General features: G+C 39.8%; 1 protein-coding gene, 1 long non-coding RNA gene and 1 other non-coding gene across 3 annotated transcripts; 1 reads left to right on the top strand and 2 right to left on the bottom strand.

Annotated features, from left to right (window-relative positions):
• Positions 1-307: 307 nt before the first annotated feature.
• On the top strand, positions 308-12,594 carry MCM4 (minichromosome maintenance complex component 4). The gene is made up of 16 exons (XM_061448521.1): positions 308-834; positions 1,015-1,173; positions 1,913-2,076; positions 2,160-2,255; positions 2,410-2,505; positions 2,592-2,687; positions 3,141-3,279; positions 4,072-4,292; positions 4,793-4,913; positions 6,378-6,637; positions 8,005-8,370; positions 8,719-8,846; positions 10,184-10,391; positions 11,074-11,302; positions 11,407-11,540; positions 11,902-12,594. Exons 1-16 carry the CDS (start codon positions 762-764, stop codon positions 11,992-11,994), a joined length of 2,583 nt encoding a protein of 860 aa, XP_061304505.1. The 5' UTR covers positions 308-761; the 3' UTR covers positions 11,995-12,594.
• Positions 5,427-19,214, bottom strand: LOC133266864 (uncharacterized). Its single transcript, XR_009742541.1, has 3 exons — positions 18,344-19,214; positions 8,053-8,282; positions 5,427-5,834 (listed from the first exon to the last, which is right to left on the bottom strand). It is a non-coding gene; the product is annotated as an uncharacterized LOC133266864 (long non-coding RNA).
• On the bottom strand, positions 18,048-18,120 carry TRNAA-AGC (transfer RNA alanine (anticodon AGC)). Its single transcript has one exon. It is a non-coding gene; the product is annotated as a tRNA-Ala (tRNA).
• Positions 19,215-20,131: the final 917 nt, after the last annotated feature.

Genomic DNA, 20,131 nt, shown 5'->3' with positions numbered 1-20,131 from the left:
GGACGGACGGACGCGCTGTGGCGTTGTGACTGGTAAACTCGGAGGAAGGAGAAGAGTGGGTAGACCTCAGCCACACCATTCAGAGCGGAGGGAGGCAGCACGATCGTCTAACGGCCAGCGGCAGGCGGCATCTTTATGTGTCTCGCCGCATGACCGGATCAATTGACGCAATACACTAGTAGACATCCCCCCTCTGCGGAGAATGGGCTGCTCCGACATCCCCACGCCTCCCTGCCAGACAGAGGGCCTAGTTTTGCCGCGAAATCCGTTCTGGCGCGGGCGGTTTTATTTAGGGGTGGGAGGGGTGTATAGTGGGCCATTGCTGAGGATACCCTCCGTCTCGTAGCCTAGGGAGTACGCTGCAAGTATACTTCTGTCCTTACTGTAGGAGGTCGAGCACGGCGCGACCCTCACCTCGGGGGACCGGTAAGTTTATCTTCTTCCTCCTTTCCTTCTCCGTTCCGCATCCCCCCTTTCCTGTCTCTGTTGGGTGCTCCCGTTGCGATCGGGCCTAACCATTGGCCAGAAAGCCCGCGAACGCGCGCGCACGCGAGTCTCTTGGCGCGGAATTTGCCGGTGTCGCTACGTTTGTCCAGGTGTGGTCGGCTTGTGTCCCTAGCCGTCTGTTTATCCGCTGTGCGTGAAGGGGTAGGGAGGAGAATCCGCTGGTAGGGGCTCGGCCTGTTAGCAGAGCGCCCGCAGCTGCCTTCCGCTTGTCGGACCCCCACAGGTAGGACCGCCGCGGGAGCCGGAGCAGCGCCATGTCGTCGCCCGCCTCCACCCCCAGCCGCCGCCGCGGCAGCAAGCGCGGCCGGGGCAGCAATCCGTCTACTCGTAAGTGTTTCAATGGGAAGGGGTCGGCTCGGGACGGGGGTAAGGCGGCCGGGCCTGAGGGAGCGGGTGGGTGCTGGCTGCAGGGCGTTCTCGTCCGCTGCCGTGCATGTTCCTCGGTCCGCCTTATGCGGCAGGGCGACCATCTAAACGCCGGGTCCGTTTATGCTTTGTGTCTTGCAGCGCAGGATGCTCGGTCTCCTCCTTCGCAGAAGCGCAGGACTGACGACTCCACCTCCATCGGAGAGCTGCAGCCCATGCCCACCTCCCCGCCCGCCGACCTGCAGAGCCCCGGCGGCCCCGATGCGCTCTTTTCCAGCCCTCCGCAGTTCCAGCACTCCGGTACAGTACGCCGGGGCTCGGGCAGCTCCGCTGCTGCTGCCTAGCGAGCCGGTGCGGAGAACGAAAAATAGTCGGGGGGAAGAGGGAGGGGGTGGGAAAAATAGTTTTGTTGCAAGTTTTCGATTTGAATTTGTCATAGCGAACATAGCAGGAACACAGTGTCAAAGGTGCAGATCTGCTGTTGTAGCTTTCAGCCATCTTGGGAAGTATGTATCAGGGGTTATGCCTTATGTTTTCATGTGTTTCTAGAATACAATAAATCAGTCAAATTATGAATGCAGAAATAATTTGACTCGTTGCCTTAAAATGCCTTTCTTGTTTCTATAAACAGGACTGGTTTTCATTGCAGTAGCTGGTAACTGTTATAACACTTGTTTTGCAGCCCCAAAATACTGAAGAATGCATTTCATCTAAAATGCTACCGTTTGACTTCTTATGCTTGAACACCAGTGTAGTTGTAAAATGCTGTACCGCTTTAAAGCTCTCTAGTTAAGCTTCCCTCCTTTTCCTAGAGCTTTGGGGTCTCTCAGAAGAGATGTTAATGCAAAGTTCTAGGTAGACTTGCAACATTTTTACTGTTTCTGCTTTAACAAGACTCTGGAATTGATTGATGCCACTTGTTTTATGACAGTAGAGTTAAAAGAATGAAGAGACAAATGCAGAGGCTGAATTGTAGTCTGTTCTGAATGTCTTGATAATGCAAAATGTCTTGATAATCATATTTTTTTTTTCCTAATAGCTATTCCACTTGACTTCGATATCAGTTCACCTCTGACATACGGCACACCCAGCTCCAGGGTGGAGGGTACTCCACGAAGCGGTATCCGAGGAACTCCAGTTCGGCAGAGGCCAGATCTCGGGTCTGTCCGTAAAGCCAGAGAAGTCGATTTACACTCAGATGGGGTAGGTAGAGGTCTTAGGATTTTGTATCTGACAACTTCTTTTTGACAACAATATTTGTGTATGCTTATTTTGTTTCCATGCAGCTGGCTGAAGATATAGCAACCGACCAATCTCTTGGACAAAAGCTTGTCATTTGGGGAACAGATGTTAATGTAGCCTCATGCAAAGAAAAATTCCAGGTAGGTTAACAACTTGGGGTTTTTTTTCCTCTTTTTAAATGAAAAGCTAGTTTGACTTAAGCAAGTATTAGTTGCATCGATGCAAAGTCGGTGTTCATATTACTAAATTCTGCTCACCTTTCCTGTCTGTCTCCTTATTACCTCTGACATTCAGAGATTTCTTCAGCGCTTCATCGATCCAGTAGGTAAAGAGGATGAAGACGTTGGCTTGGATCTCAATGAGCCCCGTTATATGCAACGACTTGAAGAGGTATTTGTAACCCAGTGAAATTTAACTTTTCATTTTTTAGTCTTGTGTACCATTGAGCTAAATATTTCTTTTCAACTGTCTTTCAGATTAATATGATTGGGGAACCATTCCTGAATGTAAATTGTGACCATCTCAGATCATTTGATGAAAACCTTTACAGGCAACTCATCTGCTACCCTCAGGTGAAGTAGTGTGCTTGTTTTCTGGCTTTCAAGTGGCCTTTCTGTATTATTTCTGGCTTGTGATCTGTTTGTTTAGATGCAGTGTGTGCTTTGTATGTTCAGTGTTATCTCTGTAGCTTCTTTATTCTACTTAATGCAAAATGTCTTCCTAATGGTTGAGCATAGATACTGTAGTGGGCACCTCATGCATGCAAAACTAGCTGGTAAACTACAGTGCTACAGTGTTCAGAGTCTCGTCTGTTATTTTTTTCCCCTCTTTGCAATACTCAAATAAATAAACCCAATCTAAACAGCAAGTCTTCTGTTACATAGGAAGATGCTCAGCTGGGATAACTTTTAGTCATTCCTGGCTGATCATCAGCATGTAAAGTGCTTTTATGCAAAGTATTTAATTCTGTGATTTATTTACTTTTTTAAAATTTAAGCTTAACTGTTTCTAACCATTTCACACAGGAAGTTATCCCAACGTTTGACATGGCTGCCAATGAGATCTTTTTTGATCGTTACCCTGATTCAATATTAGAACATCAGATTCAAGTAAGGCCATATAATGCACTGAAGACTACAAATATGAGAAATCTAAACCCTGAAGGTAAACTTTTGATTACTGCGTTAGAAAATAATCTTAAGGGTTTGTATAGACTTATTGAGTATTAACAGAAAATTACATGAAGACTGTATAAAACTGTACTTGTAGTCCATCCAGACCAGTGTCTTGTGTTTATGTCTGTTTCAGAAACAAATGCTTTAGAGCCCAAATGCAAAATAATCAATCTGTAAAGGAAATCTTTCCTGGCATCACAGAACAGTTTGGGTTGGAAAGGACCTTAAAGATCATCCAGTTGCAACCCCCCTGCCATAAGCAGGGATACTTTCCACTAGAACAGGTTGCTTAAAGTCCCATCCAACCTGGCCTTGAACACTGCCAGGGATGGGGCATCCGCAACTTCTCTGGGCAACCTGTTCCAGTGTCTCACCACCCTCATACTGAAGAATTTCTTCCTAATATCTAATCTAAATCTACCTCATCCAGTTTAAAGCCATTGCCCCTTATCCTGTCACTCTATGCCCTTGTAAAAAGTTCCTCTCCAGATTTCTTGTAGGCTTCTTTATGTACTAGAAAGCTGCTACAAAGTCTCCCTGGAGCTTCTACTCATGTTCTTAGTTCTGTGAGAGTGAAGATTCTTTCATTTGTATAAATATTCCTGAAAATTAGAATATATGTACTACCCATTTATGATTCTTTTTGCTTTGTCTTAGGCAAAATACTAGTACCTAACTGAATGTCTACCTGCCACCTAAAAGTTAACACAACATGTAATTTTGAAGGTTACTTTAAATTTTAAGCGTATGAAGTCATGACACAAGTCTCAATGCTTTGTAGATATCGATCAGCTTATCACCATCAGTGGTATGATCATCAGAAGCTCCCAGTTAATTCCTGAGATGCAAGAAGCATTCTTTAAATGCCAGGTTTGCGCTTTCACCACCAGAGTAGAAATCGATCGTGGCAGGATTGCTGAACCATCAGTATGCAAGAACTGTAACACAGTGCACAGTATGGTGCTCATCCACAATCGATCCATGTTCTCTGACAAACAGATGGTATGTTGTGCTTAGGTAGTGACTAAAAAGAAAGTTTCTGGTTTTTGCTCCCCCACCCCTCTGTATCATCAACAGCATTAACATACGTATCTTTGAGACTGAATGTTTTGAAATGGGAAGAGTGTTTTGGAACATGAAAATGGGTGAAACAGCTTAGTAGAAGTATCAGTATACTTTGGAGAAGAAATACCCTAAAATGATGAAATGAACATCTGGATGTTTCCATATGGAAACGCCTTTATATATAGTATGTCCACTTGTACCTGGACTAGATTAAGCATTGTCTGTAACAGTATTTTAGCCATACCAGTTGCAATTAGCAGAATTCTCATTTTCATCGTATCTTTTCATTAGTAATCGTTTTGCTGTTTGGATGGGGGTATACTGTTCTTGAATGATGTTCCAGATTCAGAATTATTCTGGAGACCCTGCTAAGATTCTGTTGCATGTTTTGCGGAAAAGCATTTATTTCTTGAAACTAAAACAGTGTTTTTTGCTAGGTCAAACTGCAGGAGTCCCCTGAAGATATGCCAGCAGGACAGACCCCACATACAGTTGTCCTGTTTGCTCACAATGACCTGGTCGATAAAGTTCAGCCAGGTGACAGAGTTAATGTCACAGGTAAAGTCTGGTTTGAGTATTTCTTCCTCTTTCACTGATCTTGTCTGTAAAGGGATTTGACAGGATGCACCTGCAAGTTCTGAGGAAGCTGGCCACTGTCTTTGTAAGGCCACTCAGTTCTCTGAAGTCATGGTAACTGGCTAAGATACTGGAAGACAGCCAGTGTCGCTCCTATGGCAAGGAGGAGACCTGGGGAGCTACAGACCAGTCAACCTAATCTTGACCTCGGGAAGGTGATAGAGCCAATAATCCTAGAAACCGCTTCTAACTGTATGAAGGACAAAAAAATGATTGGGAGTAGTCAGCATGTATTTACAGTGGCTAATAATCTTCTACAATGAGATGGCTGAAGCAGTGGGTGTTCTTTATTTCAACTTTAGCAAGGCTTTCATCACTGTCTCCTGTAACATTCTCATAGACAAACTGATGAGGTATGGGTTTCAGAAATGGACAGTGAGATGGATTTTAAACTGGCAGAAGTACTGGGCTCAAAGCTTTATGATCAGTGGCACAAAGTCCAGCTGGAGGTTGGTCACCACAGGTATACCACAGGGGTCAATACTGGGGTCAGACTCTGTTGGATAACTTCAGTAATGATGTGGATGTAATGATGGGACAGAGTGCACCCTCAGTAAACTTGCAGACAAAAGCAAAACTGGAAGGAATCGGAGCTTGACAGACCAGATGACTGGTGCCAGCAGCTTCCTGGGCTGTCTTAAGGGAAGCGTTGCCAACAGGTTGAGGGAGGTGATCCTTCCCCTGTGTTCAGCACTGGTGAGGCCACATCTGGAGTATGCAGTCCAGTTCTGGACTCCTCTCTCCAAGGGAGACATGAACATACTGGAGGGAATTGTCTGACCTTGATGGTTCAGTATTCTGAGAATGTAGGTGAGGAAGAGGCAGTATCTGAAATGGCGTCTACTATCAGAAAAGTGGTAACATAGAGGAAGTCTAGTGATACTGCAACCATGTTTTATAAACAATTTTGTTTTTAAACAACTGCTGTACTACTAGCTATTAGAGATGCATTAGAAGACTATTACTAAACTTGGCACTTAGAACTGGGGGGATGCTGTTGGAGCAGGACTTTCAAAAGCATCAAGCCTTAATTTTTTTCAAAAATGCTTAAGAATTTTCCTTGTTGAGAATACTTGTGATAAGAATGTTACATGTACCTGCAAAAATAGTGCCTAGATGATTTAAATATGTTCCATGGGTTTCTACATGATTTATCTGTACCAGGAAATAAATCATAAAATAAATACAATAAATAAAGTATTTAGGCTATTTTGAAAAGCTTTACTTCTCAAGGGAACATGTAAAATTCTCAGATTTTGGAATTACCATGATCTTCATATCTAATGCTGTGAAAAGCTTTACTTCTCAAGGGAACATGTAAAATTCTCAGATTTTGGAATTACCATGATCTTCATATCTAATGCTGTGATTAAAATTTGTATTTAGGTATCTACAGGGCAGTCCCAATTCGAGTTAATCCAAGGGTCAGCAGTGTAAAATCCGTCTATAAGACGCACATTGATGTCATACACTATCGCAAAACAGATTCAAAACGCCTGCATGGTGTTGATGAGGAAGCAGAGCAAAAAACATTTACAGAGGAACGTGTGGCAATGCTAAAAGAGCTTTCTAAAAAAATAGACATATACGACAGACTTTCTTCAGCACTGGCTCCAAGTATCTACGAGCATGAAGATATCAAAAAGGTGAAAATTCTGTATTTCTCTTGTAAGATTTGTATTTATGTGCAAGTACATTTGTAATTATTTGTTATAAAAATGACTTAAGCCTTCAAAATTGAGAAAACTAGCAGTCTGAAAATGGCATGGTATTGTCAGGATGGAGTTATAAGTGCATTGTAACTCTTTTCACAGTATTAAGCAGTGTTAATTAGAGGGAAGGTAACAAAAAGGTAGGAAAGCAGCAGAACTGGGAAAACTTAAGTTGCAGGATGCATCTTGGATGTTTCTTGAATGTTCAGATTGGTGGTGATCAAAGAATAAGTACTATAATAAGCACATAGTGACTGTTGAAGAGAGACATCCACAAGAGAACAATAGCTTTAAAATGACAATTGGTTGACCCCAACTTCCAGAATGGCAAAGCAATTATTTAGATATATACAAGAAGGGACTGTTTGAATAATATGTTCAACTGAGGTACTACAACTTTATCATTGCAAAAACTACAGTCTGTGGTCAGTCTCAAGGTTATGTCAGACACCAAACAATCCTCTTCAAGTATATTTATAGATTTATATATTATCCTGGTTCACAGGTTTCTAAAATGGCTAGAAATTGAATTAAAAACCATACAATGATTTCCTTCTGAAATGGAAATACTGGGAAATAATGAATTTTAATCTAGTGAATTTGAAAAGGGGAAAAAAAATCCTCCCTGATAACTCTGGCTAACTGATAAAATTACAAGCATATGTTTAAAGTAATAATTCCAGTACTTTCAAAATACTGCAAGTTACTACTTTTATTTCTTTACTAAGACTGCAAGCATATACTTTCTTTAGGAAATATAAAGAAGGAAGTGTTGGTAAATTCCAATGAAATAAAACACCTTAAGCTCCCTCTTTATGGGCAAGTAAGGAACTTTTATTTAAGTAACATTGTGAATGCAGCAAAACAGTTCTTTTGAAAAGAAAATTATACTTAACTAGCCTTGGCTAAGCAGCTGATAAAAATGGCACCTAATGGTAAAAAAGAGGTAATAGTACTTTGGTCCTAGATTAATATAGCCTTAGGAAAAGCGATAATTTATTCTGATTATATAACTTTTGGAATAGATTTGGAAAGTATCTGATTTAAAACTTTAATTAAAAGCTGAGTTTGTAGGACATAGCAGTTTAACTGTATGTTTGTAATTAACTGGAAATGAGGATATGTATAAAGAACAAACCCTTTTAAAGACTTATACAGTTTCAAGTGTTTTCTTTCATGTTTGAGTTGTGTTAATTTTCCCAGTGTTCCAATTGATTAGATGTTTTGGTTCACAGTTGGATTTGCTCTGTGAGCTATACAACAGGTGATGTTCTGATTTTTAAAGAAGAGTATTTTTATAGGGCATTCTGCTTCAGCTTTTTGGGGGATCAAGAAAGGATTTCACTCACACAGGAAGAGGCAACTTTCGTGCAGAGATCAACATTCTTCTCTGTGGTGATCCTGGTACCAGCAAATCACAGCTGCTCCAGTATGTGCATAACCTGGTTCCTCGGGGTCAGTATACATCTGGCAGAGGCTCAAGCGCTGTTGGTCTTACTGCGTATGTGATGAAGGATCCAGAAACACGACAACTGGTTCTTCAGACAGGGGCTCTAGTACTCAGTGACAATGGCATTTGCTGCATTGACGAGTTTGATAAAATGAATGAAAGCACAAGATCAGTACTGCATGAAGTAATGGAACAACAGACTCTCTCCATTGCAAAGGTAAGTGTTTAGTTCCGTGCTCTTTCCACGAAGCATGTAGTATGTGGTATATGCTATGCAGCTGAAACTGAAAAGTTACCAGAAGAACAAAGGATTATCCTTTTCTGTTGCTGTCAGTCCTGGATTATGTAAAAACTCATTTACAAAAGAATACAGCTTTCATAGCAAACTCTAGTATTTCCAGATGTTTTTGTTCTTGCTTTACTCCAAAAGGCTTTTGCAATGCAGTTTTTTTTTTCCTACAAAACCCATTTAATAATACTGATGATCTTATGAAATGGGGGGGGGGGGAATGTTTTGGTGGCACACAGTTGCAGCTGGTTTCAGAAATGTTTTTTATTTTGACAGGCTGGAATTATTTGCCAACTGAATGCTCGTACATCTATCCTAGCAGCAGCTAACCCTATAGAATCACAGTGGAATCCAAAAAAGACTACTATTGAAAACATTCAGCTTCCTCATACACTGTTGTCAAGGTACTGAGCTTCTGCTTGCATATCCCATTTTTATGAGATGTTATATGTCCTCTTCTGAAAATTATTAAATGTAATAGAACAGAATAATTCTGTTCTTTGTAGTGTAGTGGAAACCTTCTATAACATTTACTTTAAATGCTTTTCTTACAGTTTCTGTGTAAGCAGAGAACTGCCTTTTGGTATTTACACACTGAAGAAAAGCTATAATGAGATCTGTAGGATCTCTCGTTATTTCTGTGGTATTTGTTTTCTGTTGATTCCTAATAATCTCCTAGAAGAGTTGTTCTGAAACTTACAGTATTGTTAAATTAAAAAAAAACTCAGGATGTTTTCCTTGGCTCCATGGAACTTTTGAAGTGAAACACTGACACTGGGGAATTTGCAGCAGAGGTGATAGATTTTGAAGATTGTACCTGCTTTATGCTCTGTTAAATTCAGCTGGGGAGGTGGCAGGCAATAGCTTTTAGAGCAGCATTTAATGTCTGGTGATAGAAGATTAAATGATGTGCTGCAGTTGCATCTTGTGAAGAATTCCCACACTAACTGGAAATTTGATGTACAGCGGTATACTGAATATTCTGCACTTACAGCTTAGACCTCAATGAAGAGCTGCTTAATTTAGCCACCTAGTGACAAATAGTACCTTGGTGCAGGTGTACTGAATGAAACTAGGCTTAGTTAGCGTCTAGATTCTACTATTTATTGGATTTAAGCTTATGAAAATATGTGATTGGCTAAAAATCTATTCTTTGTGTCTGCCTGTAGTTCAGTATAGTTGAGCATATTGTTTGTAAAATTATAAACCATTTTCTTCAGGATTTTGGAAGAACCACTTCAGGAAGTGTGGTTGGTTTGTTGGTTTTTTTTTCATTTATTTATGTTTTTCTTTGTTTTTTAGATCAATGAAATAACTACATAGATATGTGCCTTGTCTGCTGTTGCCTTTCAGGGTAGTTGCTTTAGCAGCAAGTTTGTCCTCTGTATTTGGTATGTGTGTAGGGGGTTTTATGAAGGGGGTTTCTGTGTGTGTGTGGTTGGGTTTTGTTGATTTTTTAACAACAAAAGCTGTCAGCCTTGAACACGGGATCAGAATTTTGCAGAACATCTCACTTCGAACGTTTCAAGTCCATAGGATGAAAGCAAATCCGCTGTGCTATTCTGCACTTTTAGAACTCTAGAAAAAAATATCCTTTCAGATTAATAGAGCAACTCCTACTTAAGAGTAGGAATTAATAGTCAAGTAACTCCTACCTGTAGTTAAGTCAAGACCCCTCAAACAAACTATTTTCCATGGCAAGGAAGCAGACACACTAATACTGGATTCCTATCCCGTTCAGATTTGACTTGATCTTTTTGATGTTGGATCCACATGATGAAGCTTATGACAGACGTCTTGCTCGCCATTTGATTTCACTGTACTACCAAACTGAAGAAAAGATGGAGGAGGACTACATGGATATGGCAGTATTGAGGGATTACATTGCATATGCTCGTAGCTATGTAAATCCCAGGTTAAGTGAAGAAGCAGGCCAAACCCTTATTGAGGTAAAGGAATTGCTCTTAAGAATGGTCAGAGTCTTTCCCAAGTTCTCAAAAATGGCAAAATTCCCTAGTATGTACACTTTCTGTTTACATACAACTTTTCTGTAAGATCCTTCAAAAAAATCTCTAAAAATTTAAAAGAGGGATTGGTATACAAGTCATTCTGCACTCTAATCTTTAGCTTTCCAAAGTGTTGGTTTGGTTCCATCACATAAAAAACGAAGTTCTACTGAACGAAATATATACATCTTAAATACTTGTGTCTGTAATGACAAGTCCTACATTTTTAAAGTGATTCAAAACTTGATTCATCATCATGGCTTAATTGCTTTATAACAGGAAGTAGTATACGTGATACAGTCATCCATCCTTTGTGAATGTTCCATCCCTGGTGGTGTTCAAGACCAGGCTGGACAGAGCCTTGGGTGACATGGTTTAGTGTGAGGTGTCTCTGCCCTTGGCAGGGGGGTTGGAACTTGAGTATCTTAAGGTCCTTTCCAACCCTGACTATTCTTTGATTCTATTCTATGATTCTATGAATTGTGACAGTATTTGAGCAAAATACATTATCTAGAATGGCAGCTGGAATTGCTTATATTCTGAAATCAGAGTTGGGGGATGAAGGGGAGTCTGAAAATAATGAATATAACTGGATTTCCTGAAACATTTAATGACTTCTCTTCAGGCATATGTGGACATGAGGAAGATTGGGAGTGGCAGGGGAATGGTTTCTGCATATCCTCGACAACTTGAGTCTCTGATCCGACTGGCAGAAGCGCATGCTAAAGTACGCTTTTCTGAGAAAGTTGAAACAGTCGATGTAGAAGAAGCAAAACGGCTCCATCGGGAAGCACTGAAACAATCTGCTACTGATCCGAGGACTGGAATTGTCGACATATCCATTCTCACTACAGGTTTGTGATGTCATAGTGTTAGATCTGGGGTGCTCTTGGGCATTTGTAACTTAACCTGTCCTCCTAAGTTGTTTTCTGAAAGGTATTTTCATTCCTTTTCTCAGGAATGAGCGCAACAGCTCGTAAGCGGAGAGAGGAGTTGGCTCAAGCCTTAAAGAAGCTTATCCAGTCAAAGGGTAAAACACCAGCTTTGAAGTACCAACAGCTTTTTGATGATCTCAGAGCACAGTCTGATACAGTAAGTTTCTTCATTTTTACATTAATTTTTAAAAGCCCGGTGTTCCTCCAAATCAATATTCTTGTCCTAAAACCACACTATGGAGGGAGAGAGACATCTAAGTTTTTCAGCTGACATTATGAGAAAGCCAGTTCTACTGCAGATAAATGAGTTGAATCTTTGCTGTACTGTAGTTTATTCTGGCTTCTGGAATTGCAAAATCAGCTTCAGGATTCCTAGCCAGATTTCAAATTGCAAAAAGCAGCTAAACCTTAAAAAAAATGATAAGAAAATTGGTAGAATTTAAGGCATTTCTATTTGTCTTTGAAGTATTTCATCCCCTACCTGGATCTCATCTTTACCTGATTTCCTTTTCTTTAAGGCTGTCACAAAGGAGATGTTTGAAGAAGCGCTTCGTGCCTTGGCTGATGATGACTTCTTGACTGTGACTGGGAAGACTGTTAGACTGCTTTAAGTTAGCCTTTCCTTGTGCGCTGACTTGTCACAGCTTTTGCTTAAAATGGTGTCAGTCTGTAAGATCTTTGAGATTTGGGACTATCATTTGCTATGGCAAGCACAGCTTTTTTCCTTGCCAGCCAGCTGTCATGGCTTTACTTTGCCTTACAATATTGCCTGTTTGCAAGATTAAGATCTGGGGCTAGCACTTGCTATGACAAGTGTAACAATGATTATGGGGCACTTCTATCAGCACAAGATTCCTAGCATAAGGAGGACCTAGAAAGTCCTCAGGTGAATGACGCTATTTACATTTTAGCTCCATGTAATTCCTAAATGTGTTGAGTGCTATCTGTTTTTATGAGGTTTTGTAAAACATGCGAACAAGGTTATATTTCAAGTTGAATTGTAAAAATTCATTTTTTTTTTTTTTTAGTGAATGCAATTTCACTATTAGTATTGCTGTAATCTGAAATAAAGTTATTTTACTTGAAATGAATGCTAAAGAGCCTTTTAAAATGAAAATGAGCACTTTTACATCTAGAATTCTGTGATTTCTATGAAGTTCTTTGTGGGAACGTGAAAGGAGCTTTGCTTTTTTTTTGTTCATCTGTCTGACTTGAGAGTACTTCGGTAGTACCCTCAATGTAAAAAATGCAGATAGATTCTACTTAAAACCAGGTTTTCTTATCTCAATTTTAAGCATAACAGGATAAATTGAGATACCCATCATGGGTGTAATGTCATATAATTTGTCCTGAAAGAACAAGGTCCAGTAGCGCATGACTGAAGAATCTTCCCACATTCTAGCTGGGGTAGATGTTCTTGGCCATTGTACATCAACGGCCGCTATTGTTCTTACAGCTGAGCTAGCAGAACAGTTCCCTAATTCACTTTGGTACAGTGTCACAAATGACTCACTCAAAGACTGACCAAAGATACCAGCAAAAGTAGTTTTAATATAGATTTGTGAAAGGGCAACTTAGCAAAGTTCAAGGGCAAGGTACTACATGGGTTAAACATACAAAGGAAAATAGAGTTAGAATCATAGAAAAATTAGGGTTGAAAAGGACCTTAAGATCATCTAGTTCCAACCCCCCTGCCATGGGCAGGGACACCTTATGCTAAATCATATCACCGAAGGCCTCATCCAGCCTGGTCTTGAACACTGCCAGGGATGGAGCATTCACAACCTCCCTGGGCAACCTATTCCAGTGCTTCACCACCCTAACAGGAAAGAATTTCCCCTTTATATCCAATCTAAATTTCCCCTAAGTTTTAACCCTTTATCCCTTGTCCTATCACTACAGTCTCTAATGAAGAGTCCTTCTCCAGCATCCCTATAGGCCCCCTTCAGATACTGGAAGGCTGCTATGAGGTCTCCATGCAGCCTTCTCCAGGCTGAACAGCCCCAACTTCCTCAGCCTGTCTTCATATGGGAGGTGCTCCATTCCCCTGATCATCCTTGTGGCCCTTCTCTGGACTTGTTCCAACAGTTCCATGTCCTTTTTATGTTGAGGACACCAGAACTGCACACAGTACTCCAGGTGAGGTCTCACAAGAGCAGAGTAGAGGGGCAGGATCACCTCCTTCGACCTGCATGTCACACTCCTTTTGATGCAGCCCAGGATATGGTTGGCTTTCTGGGCTGGAAGCGCACACTGCCAGCTCATGTTTTTTCTCATCAACCAGCACCCCCAAGTCCTTCTCTGCAGGGCTGCTCTGAATCTCTTCTCTGCCCAACCTGCAACTATGCCTGGGATTGCTCCGACCCAGGTGTAGCACCTTGCACTTGGCATGGTTAAACTTCATGATGTTGGCATCAGCCTGCCACACAAGAGTGTCAAGGTCCCTCTGGATGGCATTCCTTCCCTCCAGCGTATCAACTGAACCACACAGCTTGGTGTCATTGGCAGGTTAGAATCGATTTAATGATGTACACAGACTAAAGATGCAAAAGGGTAAGGGAGACCCTCCTGTTAAGTCACAAGGTTCAGAGTGGACCCCCCTTGCTTTCTGAACTCCTGGAGTTTAGGTGCAACTAGGTGGTCCAGTCCTAGCCTCAGACTTGGACAATGGCTTATGTCTAAAGGGTTACATGTGTAATCAATTAGGATTGCCTAAAGAATCACTATCCAAGATACCAGCAAAAAGTGATCTTAGTATGATGTTGTAGAAGTACCAATTTACCACAGATGTGATTTTTACATGCCTTGTGACCTACCAGCATTGTGCAGTTTGAAGCCTGTATTTAGAAGTCGACCAAGGTTATTTGCAGTTTAAGGTGGATCACAAGATCTAGCAGCAGTGACTTAATTACAGGTCTGAGGGGACAACATCCATGCTATACTTGTTACAGGGTATCTAAATCCATCTACACACATGCACAAAAAGACGCATATGTATAAAAGTATACCTGTTAAAAATTTCCCTGGAGTTCTGTGAAATACTCACTTGAAACATCTCAGAATTTTTTAACAGGCAAAGGCTGAGCCTTGAGGAATGGGCAATCTTCAGTCCAGGCCCCGTTGTCAGTTTTTCAGTGACAGTCCTCCAAACTTAACAAACCTGAGAGTTCACCAGCTCCGAGAGGCGTCCCACTCAGAGATACAGATAGCTCACTTAGCCCTTTTAAAATGAAGTAAGTACTTCTGTGCCACTGCTTCCAACAGAAGGGAAGAAAATCTCCACGTGAAAGGGGAGTACCTTAAAACCTAATTTTTCTTACTACTGGCTCATTGTACGAGCAAGATACCATTTACTTGTAGTTGAAATTTCAGTGATTTGCTTTTTAGTACAAGGAAGGAACTCAGTCTATCCTGGAGTTAAAAATACAGCATATATCAGAAAGATCAGGTTAAGATACAAGCCTCTCTCCCCAGTCTTGCTGATTACTAAACAAGTCACTATTACCTCATCTTCTTGGCTTTCATGGACTGGATGTAGTTCATTTTGTGCTTCTCTATATAAGCCTAGGTTCCCTTACTCAAGGCTTAAAAGTTAGATATAGGTAAGTTGGTAAGCTGGGAGCTTGATGCCTCTCTTAAAAACCTGTGAAAATTCTAAACTCCCTTAAATAGCAGAATCAGATTCTCTATGGCTCTTGTCTTATAGGATCTCATTTTTCTTGCTGCCATATTATTAGTTATGTATTTTGCTCATGAAACAGCCATCTCATGACTTCCTCCTCTTTGTTTGCCAACTGTAACATACCTTTATTTCACAGTTGCTTTTTGCTTCTTGACAAGTATCACATTTTTTAATTCATACTGCTTGGTACCTGAAGTACTACTTCAGTTCATAAACATGTATCTCCCCTGTTCTTCCACTCTTGCAGTTGCAGCAAGACTATCCTTCCTAACTGCTTGGTACCTCCTCTTGTCAGACAAAACAGCACCAAGAGAGTTTCTTAAATATGTGTTTGAAATTTGATTTTGTGGTTAAAAAAAAGAAAAAAAAGTGATGCATCTGGCTACATCAGCAAAATTCCTCAAATTAAAATTGCCTGTCAGTATGGAAACTATTACTGTTAAACAAATTGGGCCATTCATCTACTTGCAAATTCAAGTGCCTATTGAATCATGCAGACACAAAAATCAAGTGTTCTAGTAAATGGAAGAAAGTTTTTGTGTGTAAAATGGGTTTCAGCTCCCTTTCAATTTGATTCTTTGTATGTTCTAGTTCTTTGATTATTTTTTAAAGAAAAATGGATATGCTAATTGCTGTGTTTAGTGATTACAGGGTTATTTGCAGAATAACCCCACTAGGTGGCTCTTAAAGCCTGTACATAGTAGTTGATAGTGATTTTTTGGTTTTTTTTTATAAGAAACGACTGCAAGTGCCAATATATCATTAGGTAGACAGAATGGAAATCCTTATAAACAGTATTTTTGTAAAAAAAATAAGCAGAGTAAAAGATCTTCACCATCCATATGCTAATTTGAACTGTACACAAAGGAAAAGATTAAAGTAATAAACTGGGAATATTTTCCTTACCCTATGCAATAGTCTCAAACTCTGTATCACAATTTACTGCTGTATTTACACTATGCTGTTAGCATTTATAAGTAAGCTCATTTAAAAAACAACAACTCAAGTCATTTAAAGACTGGAATACGCAACCAGGGGAAAGCACTCCTGCCAGAAACTTCAGATGCTTAACATCAGAAGCAACATAGAAAAAAGGCATTAAAGTCTTCTATACATTTTACAAAAGGTATAAAAAGAAATTATAGGGCCTACTGGCAAAACTGTTTGTAAGTCACTTTGAGAGACCACAGTTGAAATTATCTGCTATCTTGTTTTAAAGAGAATCTCCTGGTGAAGTGAAATAGAATGGTACTCTTGTGTTTTCCTAGCACAAAATACAATCAGTGGCTGCTCAGGGTGGTTGGGGAATCAGTACAAGATAGACGAAAAGATGTCATTTGCTACCACTGTTACTGGTTTCAGAGCTTGTACTTCATTTCTCTGCAAGCACAGATCTGACTGAGAAGTGACTCAATCTAGTCATCCCCAGTTTTGTTAGGTACTTCAGTAGGAACAGATGTAAATTCCTAAGAAACAACTATCAAGATAATCCTATGCTTACCATAACTGAGATAGTATACTCCTCGAGACTGAGTTCCATCTGGCCTTATCAAACTTCAGTCTTTATTTTTGGCAGTCACTCTGGAATTGCAATTTTATCTTCCTTGAAGGCTGCAGGACTTCAGGATTATCTCAGGAAAAGAAGAAAGTACACTAAAGACTGCATGTCAAATAGCTTGTCAGGGAAGTGATTCAATCCCACTTTTGCACTGTATCTGATTTCATAATTAGAGCTGCTATGTAACTTGCTGTCTGGATGCAGCGATATGGGCTAAAGAAAGTAAGCATTTTGTATTTTTTCTGACACCTACAAGACCACATGTACTCTTGTAAAAATACATGTGTAGTTGACTTAAAATGCATGGGATTCATCATCTGTGAGGTAAACCAACAGTCAATATGGAGACTGTCATCCAGTTCTCAGTTTGCATGGCCACCTTACAATAAAGTTTACAGACAGCCTGGCACCAGCTTGCATAATTTAATTCTTGAAAAAATAAAAAAGTTAGTTAATTGTGGGTTGTAAGGTTTCAAAAGTACAGCTTGTCTATGCAATAAACACAACCAGACTCCCCTTCTGACTGGCACCTTTGGACTCCAAATTGATAGGGAAACAAGAGCACTGTATTTGCTACAATGAAAAACAGTAGTTGATAAAATCTGAAGACCTACTAATTATATTGCTTTAAACGGGCCATGAAGAGCCAACAGTTGTGACAGAGGATTAACATATACAGTTACAAAATCCTGGTTTTGGTAGTAAAACACACTGAGGAAGAAAAGGACAAAATCAGTTTTATCCTCATGTAAGCAAAACCAACATTTTATCAAAAAAGTTATATATTTTGTTTTCTACTTCTAGGTGTAACAATTCCTGCTTAGGAATTCCTGTTTAGAAGAAATACTTCTAGGTGTAACAACTCCTGTTTAACAAAACACTGGAGAATGCGGGCATCGATCCCGCTACCTCTCCCATGCTAAGCGAGCGCTCTACCATTTGAGCTAATTCCCCTCCTCATTTTCTTAGCAGGATCACAAAACTCTGGAGTTCCACACATAAATTTTTTCTCTTGCTCTTGTCTATTCAGAAATGACAGTACATTCGATTCCAAAACAGGTGTCAAATAATAAATTTGTAATATTTTACTTAACATTTCCAAATGACGTAGTAAGAAACAAGACAAATCAGAAACTGACATGTTTTCCAGGTGAGTAAAATAAAGAGAGTAATATTTTATTACTTGCAATTCATGAGAGGAAATATGTTCTAGCATTTGTTTTTTCCAAAAAAACCTGCCCAAAGTCAGTTTTGGTGTTTTAATATGAGTTATTTTATTTTAGTCAAATATATGGCAGCATTTAAGAAATAAATCATGTACATATAAGAAATAAGCTTATTTTACTCCAAAATTCCAGTCCAGTACACGCAAGCATCTTTTATAGTAACCTGGTTCTAATCCCACCACTAAAAAAAAGTGACAGTGGAGAATGCGGGCATCGATCCCGCTACCTCTCGCATGCTAAGCGAGCGCTCTACCATTTGAGCTAATTCCCCCCCCCAATAACCTTCTCTGTCCTGTAACTATAGATTGTCACAACCACAAATAATAACTACCTGTTTTACTGCCTGCTTCTTTATCATGGGTGGTAGCCCCAGGGCAGTCATTCAGAACACCTGGTACCATCTGACCTTGAGTTTTGTCTATTATGCGTCCAAGAGGACAAACTCCCAAGTAACACAATAAGGCACCTCATGCTAACTTGCACAATAAACTCACCACCTGAAGCCTTGCAGTGCCATGCAACTCACACTAGATTTATCCTTCTCTGAAGAGGACTGCCACTTCTTCTATGTTGAGGGAAGTCACATCAAAGGCAATGCAGTGGAGCAGCATGAAGATAATACAGCACTCACCTTTGCTCTGACATACTCTAAGAAAACAAAAATCAAACCTGATTAAATTACCTTGCAGCAGTTCATACTGATGCTGCCAAAGAGATGCATTGAAGTGATGTGTGTTAAATGAAAGTATGTGGACACAAACCCTTCACAGATGAAAAACCCACGAGAAATGAAAACCTGGAATTCAGAATTATTTCCAGTCATGTAGATAAGGAAATTTTCACAACCAGGTGGGTAAATTACAAAGTTTTACTCATCATCCTACATGAAAATTTGCAACAAATTCAAGCTCACAAAACAATGAGCTGTCAATTTTATGAAATATGAATTTTAATTAGTGAAAATAGAACTATTGCAGAGGTCTTTCCTCACCCTTATCTGACTTTAATATCAAATTAATTGTTTTTCTGTGAGCTGAATTATCCAAGCTTTAGGCCTTCTCAGTGGCAGCAAAGTGAGACTTGGGGGTGAAAAACAGGGAGAGGTTATCTGCTGTTTTGATAGTGACTCTGGCTGCCTAGGCTAGATAAAGAAAACTGTACATAGAGCTGAACCTTGTGAAATACAATACAGAAAAGATCCCAGCTGCAGACATGCAGTGGGCCGTTAACAGCCTATGATGTCTGCCTGTGAGCAGGATTGAAACCACTTTTGTACATTTGTTTTCCCCTTCAAGTTAACTTCAGTGAGGTAAAGTCAGTTACAATATTGTGCATGAAATTTTAAGAACAATTTTTTATTTACTGTTCTGCCTTACCTCAGTCTCTGCACGAGAATATTTAAATTCTAAGAGAATGTTCACAGTAATACTGTGTTTTTAGTTCCAAATCTTGGCCTTGATCTGGATTGTGACAGATTTGAAGTGCTACCTTAGTTGCAAGTATCTGATGCTTGATTTTGTAATTTATGTTCTTTTGGCTGGATGCTGTCATCCAGCAAGTTAAATCCATTAGAGAAAAACGTCAATACATGTATTACTGTATTACTGCAGACATTCTCCTTTATTGACAGAACTTTCTCTTCTGTATTGGAACAGAAAGTGAGAAATCTCTCATTATATAATTTTCAGTGTAACCATTCCCACTGTAAACCATATTTTCATTCTTTGAATCCAGAAAACATTCCTTGATTTAATAACCTGGGAACAGAGCTTTGCCAATGTGCTTCTTACTGCGAAGTCAGTCAGTATGACTATACTTGAATTTCTGAATTTGTGAAATGTTTTTAGTAACCCCATATAATTAAAATGCAATACTATTTTAAGTGAATCAACACAAAAAGGTAGAAATACCTAGAATTTAACTTAAGAAAATATAAATGGTTTCTCTCCACAGATGGTGATAAATGTGAACTTTGAAATCACTGTATTTATCATCTGCATACAGCTAATTAGAAAATAAAGCTGGAAAAGAAAACTAACTGGAAAACAAGAAGGAAAATCTCATTGCCCTTCAGTGACTTCTAACAGTATGGTTTCTAGATCTGCAAGTCTTTCAAGATCTGCATAGTAACAGAGATTAAAACAAAAACAGTCCTCTCCTTCCTGAATAAACACTAGAGGAGGCTTTGTTTATGAAAGTAAGTATTGTTTTATTACAGTAACACAGCAGAAAACGTATCAGTATGCTTCTTGTATGTTGAGTATTCTGAGTTCTAAAATATC

Source organism: Pezoporus flaviventris, unplaced genomic scaffold (genome assembly GCF_033815535.1).
Source record: "Pezoporus flaviventris isolate CSIRO_AGI_PZ_B2104156 unplaced genomic scaffold, CSIRO_AGI_Pfla_v1 ptg000007l, whole genome shotgun sequence".
Lineage (NCBI taxonomy): Eukaryota > Metazoa > Chordata > Aves > Psittaciformes > Psittacidae > Pezoporus > Pezoporus flaviventris.
This window is presented reverse-complemented; position numbering and strand designations above follow the sequence as displayed.

What these genes read in the sequence shown, in the direction of transcription:
- MCM4 (XM_061448521.1), top strand. Translation starts at nt 762, where the DNA reads ATGTCGTCGCCCGCCTCCACCCCCAGCCGCCGCCGCGGCAGCAAGCGC. An exon ending in TCCGCAGTTCCAGCACTCCG is followed by an intron (nt 1,174 to 1,912) that starts GTACAGTACGCC and finishes TTTTCCTAATAG; the next exon opens with CTATTCCACTTGACTTCGAT. An exon ending in AGACTCTCTCCATTGCAAAG is followed by an intron (nt 8,371 to 8,718) that starts GTAAGTGTTTAG and finishes TTATTTTGACAG; the next exon opens with GCTGGAATTATTTGCCAACT.